We start from the raw sequence: 24,414 nt of genomic DNA on the forward strand, positions 1-24,414 counted from the left end.
GAAAATGTCGACCAAATCGGTCCAAATAACAAAAAAATGCAGTTTTTCCTATTATGTCAATAGGATGTCAACTAATTTCGACAAGATGTCAACTAATGTACATTAATAATATTTCCATTAATAATTTCTATTTAATATTTCAAAGAAAATATTTATAAAAAATAATTAACAAAATATAAAAACAAAAGAATAAATTAATTACTTTATAATATAAAACATAAAATATTTTTCAAGTAATAAAATATTAACTAGTTAGTATTTTTTAAAATATTTATTAAAATCAGAAAATGTTTATTAAAATTTATAATAAATCATATTCTACATTTAATATAAAAAATCGGGATAAATTTAATAAATTTTGTACTAAATCATAATTTATTATAAATTTAGTACTAAAAATCATAATAAATTCATTAAGTTTTATAAGAAATCAAAGTTTATCATAATCTTAATACTACAAAAAGGAGAATCAGTTTATTAAATTTATAATAAAACATAATGTATTATAACTTTAATATTTAAAAAATCAGAATAAATGTATTTCTATTTACTAGTGTGAAATAAATACATTAGAATTTAGAATAAATCAGAATTAAAAATAAGAAAAGAAAATATCAGATAACCTTGTAAAAACATCAAAATGCATAATAAATCAGTAAATCATCATTTACTAATTTGTTATTGATCTTAGTTTCTTAGCTTTATATAATGGTTGGGAATAAGATAATAGTCTAGAAATATGTATTCATGCTTCTTTTATCATTTTACAAAATATCTTTGCATATTTCCACAATGTCTCTAATTTTTACAATATTTCCCCACAACATTTCCGACAAATGTCCTATATTTTGGTAAGCGACATTCCCATCGACATCGACATTTTAAACCTTGATTAGAAGATACACAGTATCCATGAAGTTCAAACAGAAGGAGGATGGATATGTGTCGGTGCTTACAAATGTCTATGAACCAAATGACTACAGAGAGAGGATTTGTGGGAGGAATTGGTTGATGTAAGAGGATTGTGGGAGGGCCTTGGTGTGTGGGTGGAGACTTCAATGTGATCAGATACCCAGAGGAAACTAATAAGACCAATCAGAGGGTGACAACAAGCATGAGGAAGTTTAACAAGCTTAAGGAGATACCATTGGCCCAAAAGACATTTACTTGGTCAAATCTCCAAGCTAGTCCCATGTGCTCTTAGTTGGATAGGTTCCTGTTTTTTGTGGAATGGGAAGAACATTGTGGGAACTTGACATCTAGAGCTCTACCTAGGGTGACCTCGGATCATTGGCCCATAGTGTTATGCAAGGAAGAGAGGAGCGGAGGACCTGCCCCATTTAGATATGAAAATATGTAGTTACTCCATCCCGGGTTTACCAATAGAGTAAGGGAGTGGTGGAATGAGTGTAACCCATTGGTGGAATGGGAGGGGATGAGATTTCATAGGAAACTACAATTTTTTAAAATAAAGACCAAGGAGTGGAATGTCCTGGAGTTTGGGAGGTTAGAAGAAAAAAGGAGAGATTTGATGGACCAACTTGAAAGCCTCGACTCTAAAGAATAAAAGGGAGAATTTGGAGAGGAAGACAATGAACTAAGAAAGGGCTTGAGAAGACAGTTAGAGGATTGCCTACATAAGGAGGAAATAAGTTGGAGGCAAAAATCTAGATGTAAATGATTGCAAGAGGGAGACAGGAATACTAGGTACTTTCATTCTTTAGTAGATGGAAGGAGAAATTTCATCTCCAAAGTGGTTGTGGATGCAACCGAGCTAATCAACATGAGGAGATAGCCAAGGCATGTGTAGAACACTTTAAATCCATTCTAAGAAGGCCTGTAAATGGAAGGGTGTGGGTAGAAGGTTTGGATTGGCTAGATGTACGGGGGGATAATAGGAGTTTGGAAAGGAACTTTGACTTGGAAGAGATTAAGGAGGCTGTGTTTTCTATGGACAGAACAAAAGCTCCAGGGCCAGATGGGTTCACAATGGCTTTTTATCAGGACTGTTGGGATATTTTGAAAGAGGACCTTCTAATGGTTTTTGAGGAATTTCATAGGAGAGGAATTGTTAATCCGGGGGTAAATTCTACTTTTATAGCTTTGATTCCCGAAAAGAAAGAAGCTTCACATCCAAGGGACTTCAGACCAATTAGTCTGGTAAACAGTCTGTACAAGATTATAGCAAAGGTGTTATCTTTGAGGCCGGAGAAGGGATTGCCAGACATAATTGAACACAATCAAGGTGCCTTTGTAAGTGTAGATAACAACTCAAATCCTCATTGCTAATGAGAGTGTGGAGAGTTTTAAGGAGGATAAAAGGAACCTGGTGGATTGGGAATTCGTAAGGAAAGTTATGTCCAAAATGCGGTTCGGGGCTAGATGGTGCAAATGGATCATGGGCTATGTTCGGAATAGTCATTATTCAATGCTAGTGAATGGGACAATGGTAGATTTCTTCCCAGCCACTAGGGGTATAAGACAAGGAGACCCCTTATCTCCTTTTTTGTTTTGTTTCTTTTTTTTTTATCAGTAAAAATCTTTCATTAATAATAGAGAGATTAAGATATAATAGCTAAAGATTGCAAAGGAAATTGAAATCTCCAGCAATCAGTTACAATTCTGCCCAATACAATGAAGATCTATTTGCCCTTTGTTTTGCTAGGGTATCTGCCATCCCATTTGCATCCCTTTTAACCCAACCAAACTGAGAGTTGAACTTCCTTGCAAGTGTGTCAATTTCTCTGAAAATAAACTTGAGCTTCAAAGGTGCTGATGTGATGTTTTTGGCCCAAGAGATGACCAATAGATAGTTTCCTTCAATTTCTAAGTTTGTTGTTCCTATCTACTCAGCCATCTTTAGACCTTGAAGTAGGGCTAGAGATTCAGCTTGTATTGAGTCACCATAACCTATTGGTCCAGAGTAGAGTGCCACCACCACACCTAGATAATTTCTAACCACACCCACCATGCCTGCCCTTCCAGGGTTGCCAAGAGAACTACCATCGAAATTCAGTTTTAGTTTGTTCCGTGCTGGTGGCTTCCATTCCATGCTTACAAAAACTTTGGGTACATTTGTTTGTGTTATTTCAGCCCAATTCCTTAGTATCTCATTCGTGGAGTAGTTTCTAAAAATCTCCATGGTCTTCACCCAATGTGCAGCTCTGATTTTTATGGCTTCAATAACTTCCTCCATTGTTTTTCTTATTCCTGAAAAGATTCTTAGTTTTCTTTCCTCCAAAATAGTCCATACTGTAGTTTCTCTCACTGCCTTCCATATACATTTTCCCCTTTTCTTCTGTTGATACGGGAAAGAGGGGCTGAATAGATTTACCACATCCTGTGGGGGAGCCTATTTGCATCCAAAGAGAGAACAAATAAAAATCCAAATACCAGAAGCAAAAGAGCAGGATAATAGCAAGTGGGTTAGAGTTTCGCCACATCCCAAACAAAGGACACACATGAGGAGAGAGGCAATTGTTTGGCCTCCTTTTCTGTAGCACATCACAAGTGTTTACCTTCCCTAGGAACACTTCCCAACAAAAAGCTTGTACTTTTGGAGGGATCGGTTTAGTCCAAATTTCTCTCACTGGGAAGTTCACCCCCATTACCTTCCCTAGAAACACTTCCCAACAAAAAGCTTGTACTTTTGGAGGGATCGGTTTAGTCCAAATTTCTCTCACTGGGAAGTTCACCCCCATAGGGTTAATATGAGTGAGCAAACCAAAGAAAGATGCACAGGAAAACAAACCATCAGAAGTTGGGGACCACACTCTACAATCAGCTATAGATTGGTCTAAGTAGACCCTCTCAAGTGTTGAAATCAACAGCACTAGAGACTCACACTCATTTTCCCTCAACCCTCTTCTAAAGCCAAAATCCCAAGAGATCCCTGATTCTAAAAGCACACCAAAACTAGCAAAAGGTTTGTTTTTGTAGTTTGATAAAGAGTAGAGGTCTGGATATACCTCAAAGATTGCCAGAATAAAACTTTGTTGCCACAACCAACATCAAACCTGATAAATTGAAGAAAAGTTGGATATACCTCAAAGATTGCCTTCCAAGGAGAGGATGGAGCTGCATTGGGGGCCAATTTTGCATCCCAGCCGTTATCCGCATCACCATGTAAGCTTTTAATGACCCTGTGACACAACCTTTCTTCCTCACAAGGGAACCTCCATAGCCATTTCCCTAGGAGGGCCTTGTTTCTCTTTATTAGGTTCCTTGTACCTGATCCACCCTGGTCCTTAGGGTAACAAACTTGCTCCCATTTCACTAAATGATCTTTCTTTTCTTCACCTGGCTCCCACAAAAAGTCCCTCATAATCTTCTCCAATTTCCTAGCTATTTTCACCGGGATCTTGAAGGTGGAAAGGAAGTAAGTGGGAAGGTTTTCAAGGGTTGATTTTATCAAGGTGATTCTTCCCCCCAAGGAAATATAATTTCTCTTCCGCATTGCCAACTTCTTCATGAACCTCTCTACCATCGGTTTCCAAAAGCTTTCAGCCTTTGGATTCCCACCCAAGGGCATTCCTAAGTATTCCAAAGGCCAATTTTTCACTTCGCAACCTAGCAGATTTGCAAAGGCTTGGATATCCCACCCTTCAATGTTGATTTCGGCTACACAACTTTTTCCCTAATTGACTTTCAATTTGGAGGCCTACTGAAATTCATCCACCAATCTTTTCAGATTCCTTAAACTGGCTTTATCACTGCTTTCACAAAAAATAATTATGTCATCAACAAATCCCAAATGAGACACCACCACTTCTAATCTACCCATTCTCCAACCTTTAAACTGGTTTTCTTGATCAGCTTTGGTGATTTGTCTACTCAAAACCTCAGCCAAAAAGGTGAATAAGAATGGAGATAAGGGGTCACCCTGTCTTAGTCCCCTTTTAGCCTGGAAGAAATCCTTTGCTACCCCATTCATTAGAATAAAAAAATGTGCTGAGCTAATACATTCTTTAATCCACATCCTCCATCTTTCACCTAGCTCCATCTTTTCCATGAAATTCAACAGGAAGGACCAATCCACCATATCATAAGCTTTTTCAAGGTCCAATTTACAAATCAAACCTTTGTCACCTTGTTTTCTCTTAGCTGCCACACACTCATTTGCCACTAAAATTTGATCCACAATTTGTCTCCCCTCTACAAAAGCTCCTTGGTTTTGAGAGATAATATAGGGCAATATAGTCTTCAACCTACCAACCAGGACTTTAGCAACGATTTATACAAGCTACCCACAAGACTTATCGGTCTGTAATCCTTGGGGGTTTTGGCCTCCTTTTTTGGCACTAAAGCAACAAAAGTTGCATTTGCTCCAGGCGATAATTTCCCTTCTTGATAAAACTCCACAAATACATCCATTAATTCATCTTTCAAAATTTCCCAACAATCTTGATAGAAAGCCATTGAAAATCCATCTGGCCTCGGTGCTTTAGAACTATCTATCCATCGAGAATATTGCTTCATGTATCTCCTCGATAGTGAAGGCTCTTTCTAGGAGGTTAACTTCGAATTCTGGTACTCTGTCCCACTATAAATCTCCCAATTCTGCCATGTTTTCATCAGAGGATGCTAAGATTGACATAAAGTGATCCACAAAGCATCTTTCAATTTCCTCTTTTGCAGTTATCACTCTTCCATCCACCTCTATATTGGAAATTTGGTGTTTCTGTCTTCTCCCATTTGCTAGAGAGTGGAAAAAACTTGTATTTCCATCCCCTTCCAAAAGCCATTTACATCTAGATTTTTGCCTCCAAGAAATCTCTTCTTTTCTTAGAATCTCTTCCAATTGCACTTTTAAGTTCCATCTTTCTATTCTATCCTCCACCCCACAATCTTTCCTGGCCTCCTTTTGGTCCACTTCCTCTATTTTCCTGGCTAAATCCTCCTTTATGACCTCAAATTTTCCAAATTCCTCTTTGTTCCACTCCTTGACCTTTTCCTTCAATCTTTTCAATTTCTTAGAGAATCTCACCACTTTGTTTCTAGCCCTAATCCCATCTTTTGACCACCATTATTTTACCCTTTGCAAAAAGATTGGAACTTCTAGCCACATGTTTTCAAATCTAAAAGGTGTGGGCCACCAATAAGATTTTCTTGGTAAAGGCTTAAAGGGCAATGATCAGAAGTCACTCTAGGTAGGGCTTTTAGTGTCAAAGTGCCCCACAGCTCTTCCCAATCAATGGAGTACAGGAATCTATCCAATTTTGAGCACACTTGATTTTCTTGGAGATTTGACCAGGTGAAAGAGGCTTGTAACAAGGTAGGCTCTTTTAGTTCTAGGGACTCAATTAAGGAATTGAAGTGTTTCATGCTAGATGTTAAGGGTTGGTTGGGGTTGTTTGTCTCATTTGTAGATCTTATTACATTGAAATCCCCACCCAAACACCACGGACCCTCCCATAAGCCTTCGACTGCAGCTATCTCTTCCCAGAATGAGTTCCTCTCTCTATATGAATTCGGCCCATACACATTAGTCAAGACCCACTCCCTTCCATCACTCATCCTCTTGGCTTTTATTGATACTGAGTACTGACCTATTAGTTACTCCTGACAGTCAATTTCCTCATTCTTCCACATTGTAAGGATTCCACCCGAGCCACCCCACGATGGGGCAAAAGACCAACTTAGACCCCTGCAACTCCAGATACTTCTTATCCATCTTTTGTCCAAGTCCGAAAGCTTTGCCTCCTGTAACATGACTATAACCAGCCTCTCCTTTCTTATCACATTCCTGATGACTCTCCTTTTCTTTGCACTTCCTAAACCCCTTACATTCCAGCAAAGCACTTTCATTTCACTCTTTTTACCCCGACCCTAATTCAATCCCAAATCCTATTATCCTCTTTTCTTCTCCCTTTTCCTATTTATAGTCTTCTCATAGGACACACCACAGGCTAGCCTTTCCACCTCCTTCATTCTTCTTTCTTTTTTTATCATCTTTTACCCCCTTTCTAAGATAGACCTTTCCTTTGGTGAACTTCCTTTTGGCTTCTTTTTGTTCCTCTCCTTTTACTTTGGGTATCTCTCTACAGCCTTCTTCTCCGTCATCCAAACAGCAGTCTTCCTTTTCCTTCTCTTGGGTACCTGCAATAACTTCATTTCCCCCCCCCCCCCTCATCCTTTTCCAAAACCATCACATTAAACAATTTCTCCTCATTGTCTTTTCCACCACCCCCTCCTTTTTCTATTGCACATGGGTCATTATCTGCCACCGGTGACATTTTAGCAGTTGGAACTGCAAAATCCAAAGGCTGAAGATTACTACAAGGATCAAAATCAAATGAGTTTTGACAGAAAAGTTGAGGCGAAGAAAGAACTAGATTGAGAGGAAGGGGGGAAGAGACTCCCTAATCTTAAATTTGGATTTCATCGATTCCTCCAAAGACAAAACCAGATGGTTCAAGTTCAAGTACAGTGTCCACCTGCGTAGCTGGGGGGAGTTGTTCCTCAAGTGGTTCCAATATCGGTTTGCTATGGAAACCCATCTCCACAAAATTGCCACCCCATCTTTGCTCTTGATTTGTGTCTATTTTCTTCTCTCTCTAAGAATCTCTTGTAGGCCTTCCACTTTCCGCAGTAAGGTTACCAACCCCCTGAATCCTGTATCTCCAGAATCTTCGTACCAGCATCTTCAGAGAAGAGCAGTTCAGTTCCGAAAGCTTCAGAGTCTAAAAGTTTGCAGGTCTTTGTCGAATTGATGCTACCAATACTTGACAACAGATCACCCTCGTCTTCTTCCACGTCTCTTAACGCCTCCCAATCTGAGTCATCTTCAGAGCCTCCTTGTGGGACCCTATTGTAGCGAGGGTTTGGCTCCTCAGGCGTCATGGAGTTTTCTTCAGTCGTCGGCCTCCAATGCAGCTTCAACCCAGTTGTCGATGTCTTTCCCGCAGCCAAAGGAAGAGGAGGGGAGGGTTTTCTGATCATCGTTCCTGTTTGGGGATGATTCGAGCGGATAGGCACACCTTGGAACGATGATAGACCACAATCATCATCCCCCATCGACGCAAGGGAGCATTGCGCATGACTTTTAAAAGGGTCACGTGACCCAACTTGAAAGACCTGGCCCAGATTAGACTTTCGGATCGGGTTATGTAGACCTAGGTCCGACTTTTTAATTGATTTTGTAAATTGAGCGCGAGGTGGCCCTTTTTTCGATTACAGCACCTCAGCATAGTATTTCTTTTGGGCCGTTGGATCTCAATCGCATTTTTTCAAAAAATCTCCCTTAAATGGCCAAGCAGTCTCCTTTAATCTATTGCCCGACTTTTCTATTTCCATAAACACCTTGTCAACTTAACCTTTTGGACGTTCCACCCAGCTCTCACCACATGGCCTCCAACAATCCACGCCATCATCTTCTTCTACCTCCAAACTGTACCACAGCCTTGCTTTAACTTCCGACGCCAACCACACCTTTCTCCAACAGTCATTCGCAAAGATGTCCAGGCTTCTTGGGATTTTTTCCAATCTTCCACCTGCAACTTTAATCTTTGCCGCTTGAAGGTTTTGCATGCAAAAACCTTCCAAGACCCCACCACAAGCCACCGTTATCTTATGAAATATGTGCTCTTGCCAAAGGTTGAAGGGTAAACCCAGAATCTTGATAACTATGGTCTTCTGTGATATATTCAATTCGTTACAGGAGGGCGACCAATTTTCCACTGCAATCTGGCCAAGTCTGGTTTCAAGGATTCTGCTCACAGTCTAAAGTTCGGCCATGTCAAGTATTGCCTTATTCTTTTCAAATGGGATGAGGGTGATTTTCTCTTTTGGCTGAAGCGTCTCCAGTAGGATTTGCAATACTTCTTCCCAATCCTTAACATTTGCTTTCACTTTCACAACTTTCCTCTTAAACCAGTCCCCATTCCTTCCATCCCATATTATTTTTTAACTCGTATCTGTCGTAAGTACTGTTATAGGAGTAATCTTTTTAGTTTGCTTTTGCTGGTTTGCTTTCCCAGTTTGGCTCTCACTCACCTCCCTAGATTTTTGTTCTTTCCTCATAGTTTGCTCTTAAGTATTCGAGAACTCCCATTTTTTCTGGTTGAAATCATCAAGTGCACCTGCGACCATCTTCCACCCCTATTTAGCTTGTCCCTCTAGAAGGCATACTAGTTGTTTTCTCCCTTTGCCACAGAGCAAACTCTAGGGGTCTCATTAGAAGCTGGAGGGTTGGAAGGGAGGACATCCCACTCACTCACTTACAGTTTGCTGATGATACGATCCTGTTTTGTGAAGGAGGTAAGTGAGCTTTATTAGGAATCTGAAACTTGTGATCCATCTATTTGAGCAAATGTCAAAAAAACTTTGGGAAGAGTTGTGTAGTGGGTGTGAATCTGGAGGAGAGAGAGATTAGAGAGAGTGCAGAAGTACTTGGGTGTGAAGTCTCAGGGTGGTTGTTGAGTTATCTAGGGTTGTCCCTAGGTGATAATCCTAAGAGAGAGAGCTTTTAGAATCCAGTGGTGGAAAGATTTGAAAAAAGACTTATCCCTTGGAAAAAGAATTCTCTCTCTGTGGGTGGTAGGATTACACTGATCAAGGCCATGTTAACAAACATACCCATTTACTTCCTTTCAGTGTTTAAGATTCCAGGGAAGGTTTGTAGTAGGCTGGAGAGGTTGATGAGAGATTTCCTTTGGAAGCCAGGAGGAGAGAAGAGGGACCATAGAATAAGCTAGAAGGTGGTGTCTAGGAGTAAAAATTTTGGGGGTTTGGGGCTTGGGAACATTGGGAAAAGGAACTCGGCCCTTTTGGGGTCATGGTTATGGAGGTTTCCTTTGGAAAGGGAGAAGCTATGGGCTAGAATAGTGGCAAGCATACATGGGTTGGAGCAAAATGGATGGGATGTTGGAATCAGAGCAAGGACCACAAGCACTTCACCTTGGAAAGCCATTCATGATCTGCTTCCAGTTTTCTCCCCTCTTGTCAAATATGATTTGAATTCAGGTAATTCCATAAAACTTTGGGAACAAATTTGGGCGGGGGATGCTCCTCTTAAGGACCAGTTTCCTTCTTTGCATGCTCTTTCTAATCTTAAACATGAGCCAATTTCTTCTTTCATCACGCATTCCTCTTCCAATTCGAGGTTTGCGTGGAACCTGGGTCTGAGGAGGGCTGTGAGGGATTCGGACCTTAATAGTATTTCGAGCCTCCTTGAACTTCTTGATAATGTGTTTGTTGAAGATTAATTAGTTTTATGATGTTTTTCTGAGTAAATGTTTTATGTTAGTTGTTAGATAGGAGGTGGGGACCACAGTAGTTATGTGAGTCCAAGTTTTATAATGTTTTTTGAGTGTTATATATGTTGTTTTATGTTTTTCCGCCCTATAAGGGCAGAGTTGTCTTTGTACTGTTCTATTATTTTAGTATAAATAATAAGTGAAGGGGGCGGCCAGATTATTGCTCTCTTTTCTTTCAACTTCCCTTCTTCTCTTCTTCTCCTTCTCTTCCTTCTCTTCTTCTCCTTCTCTCTTCCTTCTCTCTTCAAGAAACTACTTTCTTTCATATTTTTTTAATTCAGCAGATTTCTACTTGGTATCAGAGCATCGGCTAGGATTTCTTGAAGCATTCTCATGCAGCCCTAGATCAGCCGACTGCATGAAGTAGTAAAGGGCAAATCGATCTGCTATAGATTGCCCAATTCTTGGAGTTTTTGGTGGGATCTAGACATCAAGAAGGATCTATTGTTCGGCATCAAAATCATGAAGAACGGGAGTACGGGGAAGAGTCCCAAAAAGTTGGACTCTTTGTTTTTGATCTGATCTTGGGCGCCCAGGTATTGTTAGTTTTCTTTTGATTTTCTAAAGAGGGCGGTTTGGTTTCTGAAATTTTCTAGGCCTCCCAGAGTGATCGATTCACTTTTCTCTCTGCTGGGGGGAGTGGGGAGGAGAGAGATTTCCCTCCATCTAGGGTTTTCTTCTTCCAAAAGGGTTGGTTTCTATGTGTGTGGTATTAAATTATTTTTTGAAGGCCTCCAATCTATTTTTTTCTTACTGTTGAACTATTTGAAGTAAAATGGAGAGTTGGAATACCGAGATGAAATCTACCGGTACTGTGGGACTGGGTGTTGGAGGTAGTAGTGATAATTTTGGGTTTGGGATCATTACTACAGTAAAACTTGATGGTACAAATTATTTGGAGTGGGCACAATCAGCTAAGATGGCTATTGGTGCCCGTGGAATATTAGGGTATCTCACTGGGGAGGAGAAGAAACCTGATACCAACTCTTCCCAATGGGTGCAAGAGAATTACATGGTAATGTCCTGGCTGTGTAATTCTATGGTACCTCATATTGCAAAAAATTTCCTATGGGCCAATACTGCTAAGGAGATTTGGGATGGAGTGATTGAAACCTAATCTCAAAAGCAAAATGAAGCCAGAGCCTATCAGTTAAGAAATCAGGTGATAAGTATGAAACAGGGAGAAAAACCTCTTGTTGTGTATTTCTCCATGCTGAATACCCTATGGCAGGAAATAGATCACTTAGAAATTGTGGAATGGGAAAATGTAAATGATACAGCAACTTATCACAAACTGGTAGAGAGGAATAGGGTTTTTGAGTTCTTGGCAGGGCTGAACCCTGAATTTGACATTGCTAGGCAGCATATTCTTTCTAGGGAGGGTGTGACACTTCTCCTAGAAAGAAGATGATTGGGAGTGGTCGTGAGGTGAATCGAGTCTACCTTCTGGATGAGATTCTGAGGCATCAGGGACATCATGTTAGCAGCAGCAGTAGTAGTGGGTCAGAGTCAGTAAACCAAATTATGCTTTGACACAATCGCTTGGAACATCTTTCTTTTAGTTATTTGAAATGTCTTTTCCCAAACTTGTTTGAGTCTGTTCAATTATCTACTTTGGCGTATGAGAGTTGCCAATTAGGAAGAAGTACTTCTGCTTTTAATATTGTTCACACTGATGTATGGGGCCATATCAAATCCCTTCCATGGTAGGATTCCGTTACTTTCTCTTGTTTGTGGATGATTATACACGATATTCTTGGATATATTTGATGAGATCACGTGATGAGGTTCCTAACTTAGTACGACAATTCCACCAGATGGTTCTCACACAATTTGGAGTAAGAACTAAGGCTTTTAGATCTGATAATGCTAGAGAGTACTTTGAGAACGACCTAACCACATATCTCTTAGAACATGGTGTAGTTCATCAGAGCAGTTGTGCATATACACCACAACTGAATGGAGTTGTTGAGAGGAAAAACAGACACATTGTGGAGGTGGCAAGGAGTCTTATGGTGTGTGCTTCAGTTCCTATGCAGCTCTGGGGAGATGCAGTTCTTACAGCCGTGCATGTGATTAACCGTGTTCCTTCACGGACTTTGGGGTTTAAGGTGCCATTTAGCCTTCTTTTTCCAGATGGAGAGATATTTCATATACCTCTTAGGGATTTTGGCTGTGTTTCTTTTGTTCACATTCTTGGCCCTCATCGCACGAAATTGGATCCTAAGGCCAAAAAATGTGTTTTTCTTGGGCATGCTCAGAACCAAAAGGGGGCCCTAGTGTTGAAGAGCAGATTGTCACTATGGATGTTACCTTTTTTGAATCCACATTCTTCTTCTCGAGTAGTTCTCCTTAGGGGGAGAGTTTTGGGGAGGAGAACTCATAATTTGTTCCTCTTCCTGTTTCTGTGGTGCCACCATCAGTTCAGCCACCACCTACAGCATCAGTTCAGCCAACACCTACACCTCCAATTTCATTACCTGAGCCACTACGGGCAGCCTCACAGCAATATCAGCGCCGGATGATGATGGTTGACTCCACACATCCTCGACCCACACCACTCTCTGTCAGTTCTTTTGAAACTCCAGATTCGGCAGATACAGTTCTAGGTATTCCTCTTGAACCTGAGCATGTTATGTTTTCTGATGATAATGTTTTTGTCCCCAACACCATTGTTGCAGCTGATCCCACTGACCTTGATCTTCCCATTGCACTTCGTAAGGGGAAGAGAAAGTGTACAGCCCACTGCATTTCACACCATCTTTCCTACAGTGCCTTATCACCCTCCTACCGTGCTTTTCTTTCTTCCCTGGATCTGTGTCTATACCTAGGAATGTTACTGAGGCTCTCTCCAAACATGAGTGGAAAACAACCATGCAAGATGAGATGGATGCTTTGGTCAAAAACCAAACTTAGGAAATAGTTGATCTCCCCCCAAACAAGGAGACAGTCGAATGTTGATGGGTATTCACAGTGAAGTATAAGGTTGATGGCAAGATAGAGAGGTACAAGGCAAGGTTGGTAGCAAAAGATTATACTCAGACCTATGGTGTTGATTATCTGGAAACTTTTGCACCGGTAGCTAAGATGAGTTCAGTTTGTATCCTTTTATCTCTAGCAGCCACCTATTCATGGCCCTTGTTCCAGCTTGATGTCAAAAATGCTTTCCTCAATGGTGACTTACAAGAGGAGGTATATATGGACATGTCAACAAGCTTTTATGAAAATGTTGGTAAAGGAAAGGTGTGCAAACTTAGAAAATCTCTGTATGGACTGAAACAATCACCTAGGGCTTGGTTTGACAGGTTCAAAGGGACACTCATCTGTTTTGGATACACATAGACACAGTCTGATCACACCCTCTTTGTGAAGAAGAGAGATGCTTTGGTGTCAATTTTGATTGTGTATGTGGATGATATAGTGGTGACAAGAAATGATTTGGAGGAGATTGATGATCCCAAAAAATCATTGCAGCAAGAATTTGAGATCAAAGATCTTGGTGAGCTCAAATACTTCTTAGGGATTGAAGTAGCAAGATCCAAGCATGGGATCTTCGTTTCACAGAGAAAGTATGTACTTGACCTACTGTGAGAGACTGGGAAGCTGGGGACCAAACCAGCAGACACTCCTATTGATCCAAATCACAGAATTAATGGTGTGGATGGTGAATTGGTAAAAGATGTGGGGAGATATCAAAGAACGGTGGGCCGACTGTTGTATTTGTGTATGACACGACCAGATATTTCTTATGTTGTCAGTGTTGTGAGTCAATACATGCATGCACCTCGGGTTTAGCACTGGGAAGCTATTGAGAGAATACTTGCATATCTGAAAAAGCACCCTGGCAAAGGCATTCTTTTCTCAAATCATGAGAATCTAAAGCTAGAATCCTATATAGATGCAGACTGGGTAGGATGCTTAGATGACAGGAGGTCTACATCAATAGTGTGTACCTTTGTAGGTGGAAATTGGATCTCTTGGAAGAGTAAGAAGCAAGAGGTTGTAGCAAGGTCAAGTGCAGAGGCTGAGTATAGATCCATGGCTCATGGTGTCTCAGAACTTCTTTGGGTTAGATCTCTTTTGAGTGAGATTGGTGTGAAAGCAGAGGAACCTATGATGTTATACTGTGACAATCAGGCTGCAATCAATATTGCCCACAATCCAATTCAGCATGATAGGACAAAACACATTGAAGTTGATAAACACTTTATAAGAGAAAGGGTAACAACCGGAGAAGTTTGTTTGCCTTATGTCTCTTCAGAGTTGCAGTTGGCTAATGTTCTCACTAAAGCGGTGGCAAGGAACAAGCTTGAACATGATCTACGCAAGTTGGGAATGTGCAACATTTACTCCCAACTTTAGGGGGAGTGTTGAAGATTAGTTAGTTTTATGATGCTTTTATGAGTAGATGTTTTATGTTAGTTGTTAGATAGGAGGTGGGGACCACAGTAGTTATGTGAGTCCAAATTTTATTATGTTTTTTGAGTGTTATATATGCTGTTTTATGTTTTGCCACCCTATAAGGGCATAGTTGTGTTTGTATTGTTCTATTATTTTAGTATAAATAATAAGTGAAGGGGGCGGCCAGATTATTTTTTGAGTGTTATATACGCAATACTTCTTAGAATGATCTTCCATTTGATTCTGGAAATTAATATATATACATGTGCATGTGACATACATGTATGTATAGATCAGTATTTTAAAAGGCGTGGGAGGTGGTGCGCCTCCAGGCAAGGCGCTCCCAAAACGCCCTGGGGCATACGCCAGAGGCATTGACACCTCTGAGGCATATGCCTCATGCGTTTTTTTCATGAGGCATGCTAGAGGCATACGCCTCATGCACATCTTACTTATATAAAAAGACAGAAAAAAAAAAAGAAAAAAGAAAAAGAAAAGGAAAGGAAAGAAAAGGAAAAGAAAAGAAAGGGAAGGGAAAGAAAAAGAAAGAGAAGAAAAAAAAGAGAAAACGAAAGGGAAGAGAAGAAAAGATAAGGGGAAAGCAAGTGGTTTGACAAGACTCTCCCTTTCAACTAATGTTATGCATCTTTATTCTTCTTAATATAAAAGATTTTTATTAAAAATAAAGAAAGAATGAGATCCCCCCTTACTCTTCATCCTCCTCCCCTTCCTCCTCCTAACCCCCCTCCTCTTAAGGAGGTTTACGCCTCCTTGTGTTCAGGAAGCTTACGCCTCTTGTGTTCTGAACTACGCCTCACACCTCCGCATTTTAAAACATTGGTATAGATAGATAATGGATTGGACTTTACTGGCCTAGCAACACATTTTGTTCTCACCAAATATTACCAATCCAAAAACTTCAGATCTGTTTTTTTATGAAATTTCAGAAAACACATCTCTTTAGGCAATCATACTTGGGCAGAAAAAATTCAAAAAAAAATCTGTAAGAAGGCCCCTAATAATAAGGTAATTCAGATGTTGATAGTCTGATTAGTCAGTTTCCTTAATCCACCATGACTCCTGACCTATAAGTCATATGGCTTCTAACACGTGTGCTTATGGAGCAGTTCTATTGGATCAGAGCTCTGACACCAACTTGAAAATATTAATTCTCAAATCAATAAATGAAGACTGGAAACTAAGAATGAATAAAAAAAGAGAGAATAAAAGAAGAGAGAAATTGACATGAACGAGTGTAGCACACTTGCAGCCATCATTTGCTTCTTTTCTATTTATATGTTGGGTTACAAAAAACTCAATAAAAGACAAAAATACCCTCCATAACTAAAATATACAAACAGACATAAATAACCAATGATAAAAAGATACAAATACCCCAAAGCACTCAAATATAAAATACTAACTTATTCTCAGCATAATTAATGGTTAGATATGCATAGACTTTGTTGGTAGAAATATCACATCAATTGCATGTATGACTAATAATGCTAAATACTTGAATAACTCCATTCATACCTACTGTCAATGGCACCATTTATGGTTGCAATTGGAGCATATTCATCTCCAGTGGCTATCGTAGCCCAATCAAAATGAACTCTCCCACCACCTCCACCACCGCCACCAAGAGGACCACCATTGCCCCCAGAAACCGATAAAGAAGAATTTTCACCAAGTGAAAGTGCTTGAAGAAAAAGAAGAATTGTCCCACCAGAACCACCACCAATTCCACCCACCAAGTTACTATTGTGGTCTCTTATTGCTTTACCATAGCTTTGACCATCAGCCATTAAAGATCCATAAATGTCAAGCTTCAAGAGGGGCCATTGAATGGACCCTATTACTAGAAAATCCAAAAAAAAAGACATTAGTAGACAAGGTTTGGATCTCATTCCATCCAATAAAAATTGTAGAAAAACATAGCTGCTTGCAAGCTACTATATCAAGAACATCAGATAACCGGAGAAAAGTGATTCAAGTCACAAAAAACAAAAAAGAAAAGAAATGTGTTCATGGAATATGGTGAGAAAAGCACAACAACTTGCTTATATATTCAATAAAATGAGCCTATCATGTTAAACTTTTTAGTCTTTGTGACCCTAATTTGGATTACTTACTATTTTAAAACAAATTAATTCATAATTTTTCATTGCATCAGTTATAGTAATATCTTTGAAGAGAATGAAAGTAGTGGCAACTTCTCACAAAATAAAGAGGTCCCCTATATGATGTTGGCACTGATGCAACCAGATGAAAGTCCTAATGCTTGTACCAACAATTTCAAGCCTATGGAATGGATTACTAGATTGAATCGCAAGCAGGTTTTTCCAGCAGTCTCAAATTTTGATGGACATGTTTAAGAGCAACTAGCACAGAAGCAAGTAGATTCCCAAAAAAAATATTATTTTTCTTTCTTTTCAGAGTCTATATTGAAAAGATACTTTCTGTGCAGGTTAGAATATCTTAGCCAAAAAGAAAATCTTAACTACATCTACATGTAAACTTTGGTTGGTAAGATTCAATCCAAGGTTGAGTATGTAGTGGCAAAACTCTAGGCATTAAAACTCTCCTTTGTATTCCTAATTATAAACTTTCTACTCTATTTAATTCTTCCTCTTTCCCTCCATTTTCATGAAACAAATTTATTGTCCCAGTGTAGTCAAAGCGTCGCCTAGGCATCAACTATTGCTTAGGCTTTTTTGGAGACTTATCGCCTAGATAACCAATTATGTTCATTTATATATTTATACAAACGTGTAACCCAATTTCAGTTGATAGGAGTATATGTAGATCTAAAAATTAGGGCTCTTAACCTTGTTTTGATGGTAAAAAATGCCACATTTCCTCTCACTGATCCAAGGCCAGCCAATAGTCAAAATGTCATTCTTAATCTTTGTGTATATTTGGGGGATTAATAGACTGATCATCGAGGGAGACTCAAAAACCATGATAAAATGGTTGCAGAAAGGGGAAGGAGTTACCTGGCAGCTGAAGAATGATTTCAGAAGGTTCAAATGGATGTCAAGGAATATGTCAATTCAGGTGGGTTGGGTTTGGTCACATTTGCAATTCTGTCCTGGGTCAGCTTCTATGCTGATATCTTTGCAACTTCTTGTTGCATCTTAAAGCATCTTAATTAATGAAAATTTTCAGAGTTATTGACCAAAAAAAAATCTTTGTGTATATTTGTATTTTCTTTTGGACTGGGGAGGTCATTCAGAAAACTTGTGATTATTTCTGAAAATCAAGAATAAGTTGTCATTTCATCATTTACTGATTTAATCTGTGGTCTAATAGTTCATGATTAACATGAAATTCCATAATACCTATTTATGGTTATATACACATATTATAAAACAAGTATATATCTACTTATTCATTTTTGTTGCTTAGGCAACACCTAGTTGTCACCTAGATATCAACTCACCTTGCCAGGCCAATACACCTAGGCATCACCTAGATGCCTTAAACTACACTGCTCCTTTGATCATATAGGGGAATGAGGGTGATATTCGAGGACTGTCAATGGTACTTATCCAATGAACAACTTTTGCTCAAAATTTAATATTTGAATTTTGACAAGGGCTTCATGGAGTGGGTCACACAAAGTTGGACAGAATTTTCTTTTCCTTCTTGAGATAAATTGAATTAGGAGAGTTCTTATTTGTTTTGTTTTGCTTCATATCATATAGGGGAATGAGGGTGATATTCGAGGACTGTCAATGGTACTTATCCAATGAACAACTTTTGCTCAAAATTTAATATTTGAATTTTGACAAGGGCTTCATGGAGTGGGTCACACAAAGTTGGACAGAATTTTCTTTTCCTTCTTGAGATAAATTGAATTAGGAGAGTTCTTATTTGTTTTGTTTTGCTTCATATTCACTTGAGCATGAGTGATACTTCTGCTCCAACTTGATGTGTAGTGTTGAAATGTATATGTATATACATTTATATATACTCAGATGAAGGATGTTAAATGGTGCATGTACATGTGCATGACACCAAATAAACATCATGGTTTCTGTTAGTAAAAGGACACTTTTGTCCTTTTGCAGTTCTGTCAGTATGCTGAGACCATAAAAGCTGCTTAAAGATACTTCCTCTTCTACCTAAAACAGGGCTACATCTACATATTATCATCGAAACAGATCATGTAAGCATCTATATCAGTGAAGTAAAACAACAATAGATCTAGGGGTGAGAAAGGAAAGAGACGTTTGATAACCTGAATACCTGATACAGATGGGTCTAAGACAGTGACGACAAAGAATCAATAGATGAAATTCAAGAGAAGGCTGCAGAAGGGATTGTCAAAGTCAACAATCCGGTTTCTGGGAAAAAACTGCATACCAAATTCCTCTCTCAATCAACTGTTGGATTGAATTGAATTTTGGATATGTTGAAGTTCGAGGAAAATAGGCCTTAAAAATATCAAGATGTTCAGAAAAAGTGGGTGTCCTTCATCAATCTGCTTTTCATGACCTTCCCATGAGGTTGTGGTTACCTTGTATTGGGTCCTTCCTAGTGAAGAATTTATCTAATTACATTTTGATAAGCTGCAGTTTAGATAACCCAGGAGCTTCAGGCATTGGATGAGTCTTTAGAGATAATAATGGATGCATTTTGGCATTGTACTTGGGACCCAAAGGATAATGGGAACTCTACACGAAATTTTCTATGGAGGGAGATTCAAAGGTAGTGATTACCTGGCTGAAAAGCCTGAAATACAACAAATAAGGATCTTGGAGAAGAGATGGCACTTACCAGCCTCACTAAAATGGTACATTGACGGATCATGTATTATATATAGCTAACTCACTCTTTTCTACCAATTAATAAAATTCATGTTATTCATCAGAAAAATAAACAGTGGTCAAAAATCAGCCAAATGTTGATCATGTGGACCCCACCAGCTGAGTCGCCCATGAATCTAGTAGTTTCTATTGGAGTTTCATTAATCTGAGTCTAGTAATTTAGTGAGTTAGAGTGGAACTTACAGTCAAAGGAAAAAGAGGTCAGTTTGTCTTTTTAGTTTGTTATTTCAATTTTACTGTTTTTAAATAAAAAATTAGCAGGTTGATCAAGGGCAATTTACAGAGTTTAATCAGTATCATAAGGTTTAAGGAGACAATAAAAGTTACCAAGGCCCCGTTTTGCGCGTCTTTCCGTGTGGTCTGCTGGCTATTTACAAGCTCGGTAGACCGTGATTTCGGCCTTTTCCCGTTTGGTTCACGGTAGATCTAGCTGCCAAAAGCCAACACACCGAAAAGATGCAAGAAGCCCAAAACGGGCGATTTTCGGGAAGCTCTAAATGGAGCTTTTGCGTTATTTCTATTCATCTTTTCGCGGAAAGACACACAAAAAGACACACCTTAGCCAAACGGGCTTCAGGCTGCTCAGATCTTAATGCAAAAGCTCAATGCGTCTTTTAACTGTCAGAGCTACCAGAAGATCTTCCCAAAAAGACTTGCCAAAACAGCCCCTAAAACCACTCACACAATGTATATCTTATTGTTATTATTCAGCTTTCTAATCAATAAACAAAGCTTTGAAGTTCCATATATGACTGGGTAAGATCATCTTATTCTTCTACTATATTACTGTTTTGAGGAGTTGGTTGCATTACAACCTAATCCTAAATAAGAACACGACGATGACTACCAATGGAAGCCTTTAATTATGCCACTAATGCAGACAAAACTGATGGAAGGGAAAAGTTCTTGAAAATGTGTTACCTATCATCCCCCCTCCAGAAACATGACCATACGTTTTACTAGGCCCCACACTTCCACTTCCCAACTCACAAGGAAGATCAGCATCACCATATTCTTTACCACCTTCACTAAACCGTCCATTGTAAAATCCAGATCCTCCTCGCCCCCCATGTCCAGCACCACCTCCAGCTCCATTTGAAAAATTTCCTCTACCAAGGCCTTCATTGCAACCTAAAAGACAATTCCAACAAGGTAGAAACACAAACACAGATAGTTAAGCCTTGTACATATACCTTCTGTGTTAACATATTAATGGGCATTGTCTCATTTCAAGAAAAATCAGGCATTGAAGGCTTTGGATTACCTAATTCTGATGCACTTATCATGCCATCTGTGTCAACAACAACAGTCCTTGCCCTGTGAATTTGAAGAATGCTACCTTTGACAAGGCCATTAACAGTGAGGTCTTCAACACGACAAATCTGCCAAAAATTACAGCCTGATACAATAAGCTTACTAATGAAACGAACTATGTTTAGTAACAGCCGTAAATATTTTTATATTTTTATCAGTAACAACAACAGGTAAATATCATATTTGAATTAGACCTATAAGGCCTTTCAGATGAATGGGTGACAGGCAATCAATGTTTTACAATGATTGGAAATATCGGATGGAAGTTGCGTACAAGAGTTGTCATCCATAATTGTGACATGTAAGATTATTACTGATGTTTAGATTTTAAATAGCATAACAGTAAAAATTGTTTCAATGAAAGACTTGAAACAAAATACCAAGTGGTTTGTCTAAATTGTTATTGTTCATGCATGATCTTAGACAAGCAAAGTTTGTTTTCACTTTTTTGGTAGGTAATGACGCAACTAATAATCAGGTAAAAAAACTAAGACGAAACATATCTGATTTAGAGGAAAGTAGATGAATGCAGCCAATGCACAAGAAGTAGGAACTTTCTGTAGAAAAATTTTACACAGATAATAATTATCCCTAGTAATCTAAACACTGCATATACTCAATCAACTAAATACCAGTCCACAACACCCGAAAAAAGGGTTGCATTGCTTCTTTTAAATTGAATTCTTCATAATTTTTTTATGACAAGGGCTTCATAGTAATTCCTTCAATCTGATTGAAATAGTTGAATAAAAAACATTTTACTGTGAAAAAGTAACTAGTTTATATAACAAAAAGGAATGTGTTCATAACAAGATATACAAGGCTTCATAAAATACAGATAGTCCTAATTTTTATGACTCTTAGGCGGATAGTCCTAATCCCATATAAAAACTACATGTATAAGGAACTGTCACTTCACAAATCTCCCCCTATTCCTGATTTATCCAGCCTATCCACCATAGAAATTAAACTCCTCAATATCCATCTTATTCAAGTGTTTTTTGCTGACACTATTTCCCTAATCACATTTAGAAAGTTGGCCAGTCACCATGGTCCATTCCCCCATAGCTTGAAACTGTTCAATGGAATTTATAAAACCATCTTCTACAATAACCAATAAGCTCTGAAGCTGTGTAACTCGAGAAGCTTGTCTGGGAGGAATTCTGACTTAGACCCATGAAATCTTCATCTCCTATGAGCCAACTAAAATCCAAAGAATATGCCCATCAACCTTGATGAAACTATATATATGTACGTATGTATGTATGTATATATTATTTTGGCAGTTAGTCATGCTCAATTCTATACTTTTCTATAGTGACCCATATTTTTGATCCCTCAGTTGGAAGACTGCACTGTACTCACCACCCATAATTGCATGGGGGCCTAGTGTAGTTAATTCCTTCCAAAAAACATTTTTTAATGTATTTCCTTCTATCTCTGTCTACCTAAATGTCAATATATATACACAGCATACACACATCATTCTTTGTAAAGAATGAGAAGAAGGAGATGGCACCAGGTTGTCCATATATTCTCATAAATATTATATAATAATTATCAAAAGATAAAACTAATATCACATCATGAAAAACACAAACAAAGGTACTTTCATATATTCTAGGTAGGCCCTGCACATGAATGACTAAATAAAGTACAACGTTCTAGTCTGACACATGCAATGATTGTTTCGAATGGTCATCTTAAATGCAACATTCTTGACCACAAAAAATAATGTTATTATATGAAATTAAATAAAAAAGAGGGAGGGAATTTGGTTTAAAGAAGATGAGTGACAATTCTAGAAATATAAGTATAGGGAGGAAATCTTAATGGGTAATTGGAAGGTTTAATGGAGGGAAAAACAACCAAATTTTGGAAAATGTGGGAGGAAGGACCAAAAGGAGCAAATTATTCCAATATCATAGGAGCAAATTATTCGGAAATAAATTATTACTTACTTGCAAGGAAAAGGACAATGTATTGTTAACATGGCAATCTTCTGGAGGAGCTATCAAATCCATTGGACATGTCTGACTCTCACAACGGGATTTAGTTGCCCTGATGAGGACCAATCTAAATAATTAGATATTCTTAAAGTTTTTGATCATGCTCATAAATGTACACAATCTGCTCCAAACAAGTGAACAAAATCACACAACTTACAAATTACGACCAGTTTCATCATCCAGTGGAGCCTGAAGTAAGGCACCTCGCCCGACCTATCAAATGAAAAAACAAAGATATCAAACAAGGATGAAGACTAAAATGACCTCAATAAATAGAGACAGATTAACAATAACACAGAAATTAAGCAATTGCAAAGTTCTGACTATAACAAGTTATAAACAGAAATGCATAGGAAAACCAAATAATTTATGGTCAACCCCACAAGTAACATGCATAATACATAGACAAAAAAAAAATAGACATGCCCTGTGCTGCCTGCCCTAGGAGGGGACTATGTGGATAAGGTTGTCCTGGTTTTCCTGATTTCCAAGGTTGAAGAGGAAGCTAAGTGCTGCCATCCTCTAAGAAGATCATCCACCAAGTAGCATTTATAAACATGAATGGTTTTTACCCAATTAACTGCCTTTATCATGATATTCTCAATCAAGGATTTTATAGGGTGGACCTCTTCCATGAAGAGTCTAGCATTTCTTTCTTCCGAAATTGGCCATAAGATGGCCATCTTTTTTTTATCAATAACAAAAATTTTCATTAATGAGAAATAGTCAATTACAAAAGAGGGGGGAGGTAAACTCTCTTAACTACCCCCCAAAAAGATACAACATTACAATGTAGCCCAAAGTAACTGATCTCTTCCCACCCTTTGTGCTTCTCCATAAGGTGGCCATCTTTGTGCTTCTCCATAAGATCTTTCCTCTTCTTTTGATTGGGGATAGGAGAGAGTTTTCAAATAAACCACTTACATCCCTTAGTGGGTCAACATGCATCCAAACAGCACAAGGAAAAAAGAAAAGAAAATTGTTCCCAAATGCTAGAGGCGTAATTATAGGAGATTAGTAGATGGTACATAGTTTCAGAACTTCCCTTGCAAAGCATAGATGAGGGCACAAGCACCAGTTTAGCCTCCTTTGAAGAACCTCACAAGTGTTAAGACTTGAAAGAAAGGCTTCCACCAAAATGCACTTATCTTGGGTGGTATTGGCCTGCACCAAATTGCTTAAGAGGGGAAGAGGAAGAAACTAGAAAGAGAATGAAAGAACAAGGCGCAATAAAAGGACCTGGAATTAGAGAAACCAAACACTCCTATCTGCAACACACAAGTATCAGATACACTTCCATCCATATGTGGAAAAGTAAGAGTTAGAGAGTATTTAGAACCCCTCAACCCCAAATTCAAAGTTAGACTAGCTTCATGTTAGACAGTTTTGTATGCCCCTAGCATCAATCAAAATGTACTTTATGAATTTATTGTAAATGAATAAAAATGCATATTTGATTCATGTTCCCTTTGTATGTTTCTACGTAATACCCTTAAACCGGACACTTAATGAGACTGGTGTTAGTTTAGAATGTTCACAGCCAGTGGGTCGGTCTGGGAGACCCATCCTGACAAGGCTGGCACTGTGGTGCCACCAAGT

The 24,414-nt window shown here is 38.6% G+C and overlaps 1 protein-coding gene across 4 annotated transcripts in view; it reads right to left on the bottom strand.

The window, feature by feature from the left end:
- Window positions 1–24,414, bottom strand: part of LOC148880662 (MraZ) — a 99,119-nt gene that overhangs the window by 37,170 nt on the left and 37,535 nt on the right. For all 4 annotated transcript variants that reach the window (XM_088962637.1, XM_088962639.1, XM_088962636.1 and 1 more), the window contains exons 8-12: window positions 22,973–23,028; window positions 22,768–22,867; window positions 20,757–20,874; window positions 20,414–20,623; window positions 16,194–16,518 (exon numbers count right to left, since the gene is read on the bottom strand). In XM_088962637.1, coding sequence (XP_088818763.1) covers window positions 16,194–16,518; window positions 20,414–20,623; window positions 20,757–20,874; window positions 22,768–22,867; window positions 22,973–23,028 — 809 coding nt within the window. The remainder of the gene's footprint in view (window positions 1–16,193; window positions 16,519–20,413; window positions 20,624–20,756; window positions 20,875–22,767; window positions 22,868–22,972; window positions 23,029–24,414) is intronic.

The sequence above is a fragment of the Nelumbo lutea genome, chromosome 1 (genome assembly GCF_056320005.1).
Source record: "Nelumbo lutea isolate HS-2025 chromosome 1, American lotus-T2T, whole genome shotgun sequence".
In the NCBI taxonomy this organism is placed as follows: Eukaryota; Viridiplantae; Streptophyta; class Magnoliopsida; order Proteales; family Nelumbonaceae; genus Nelumbo; species Nelumbo lutea.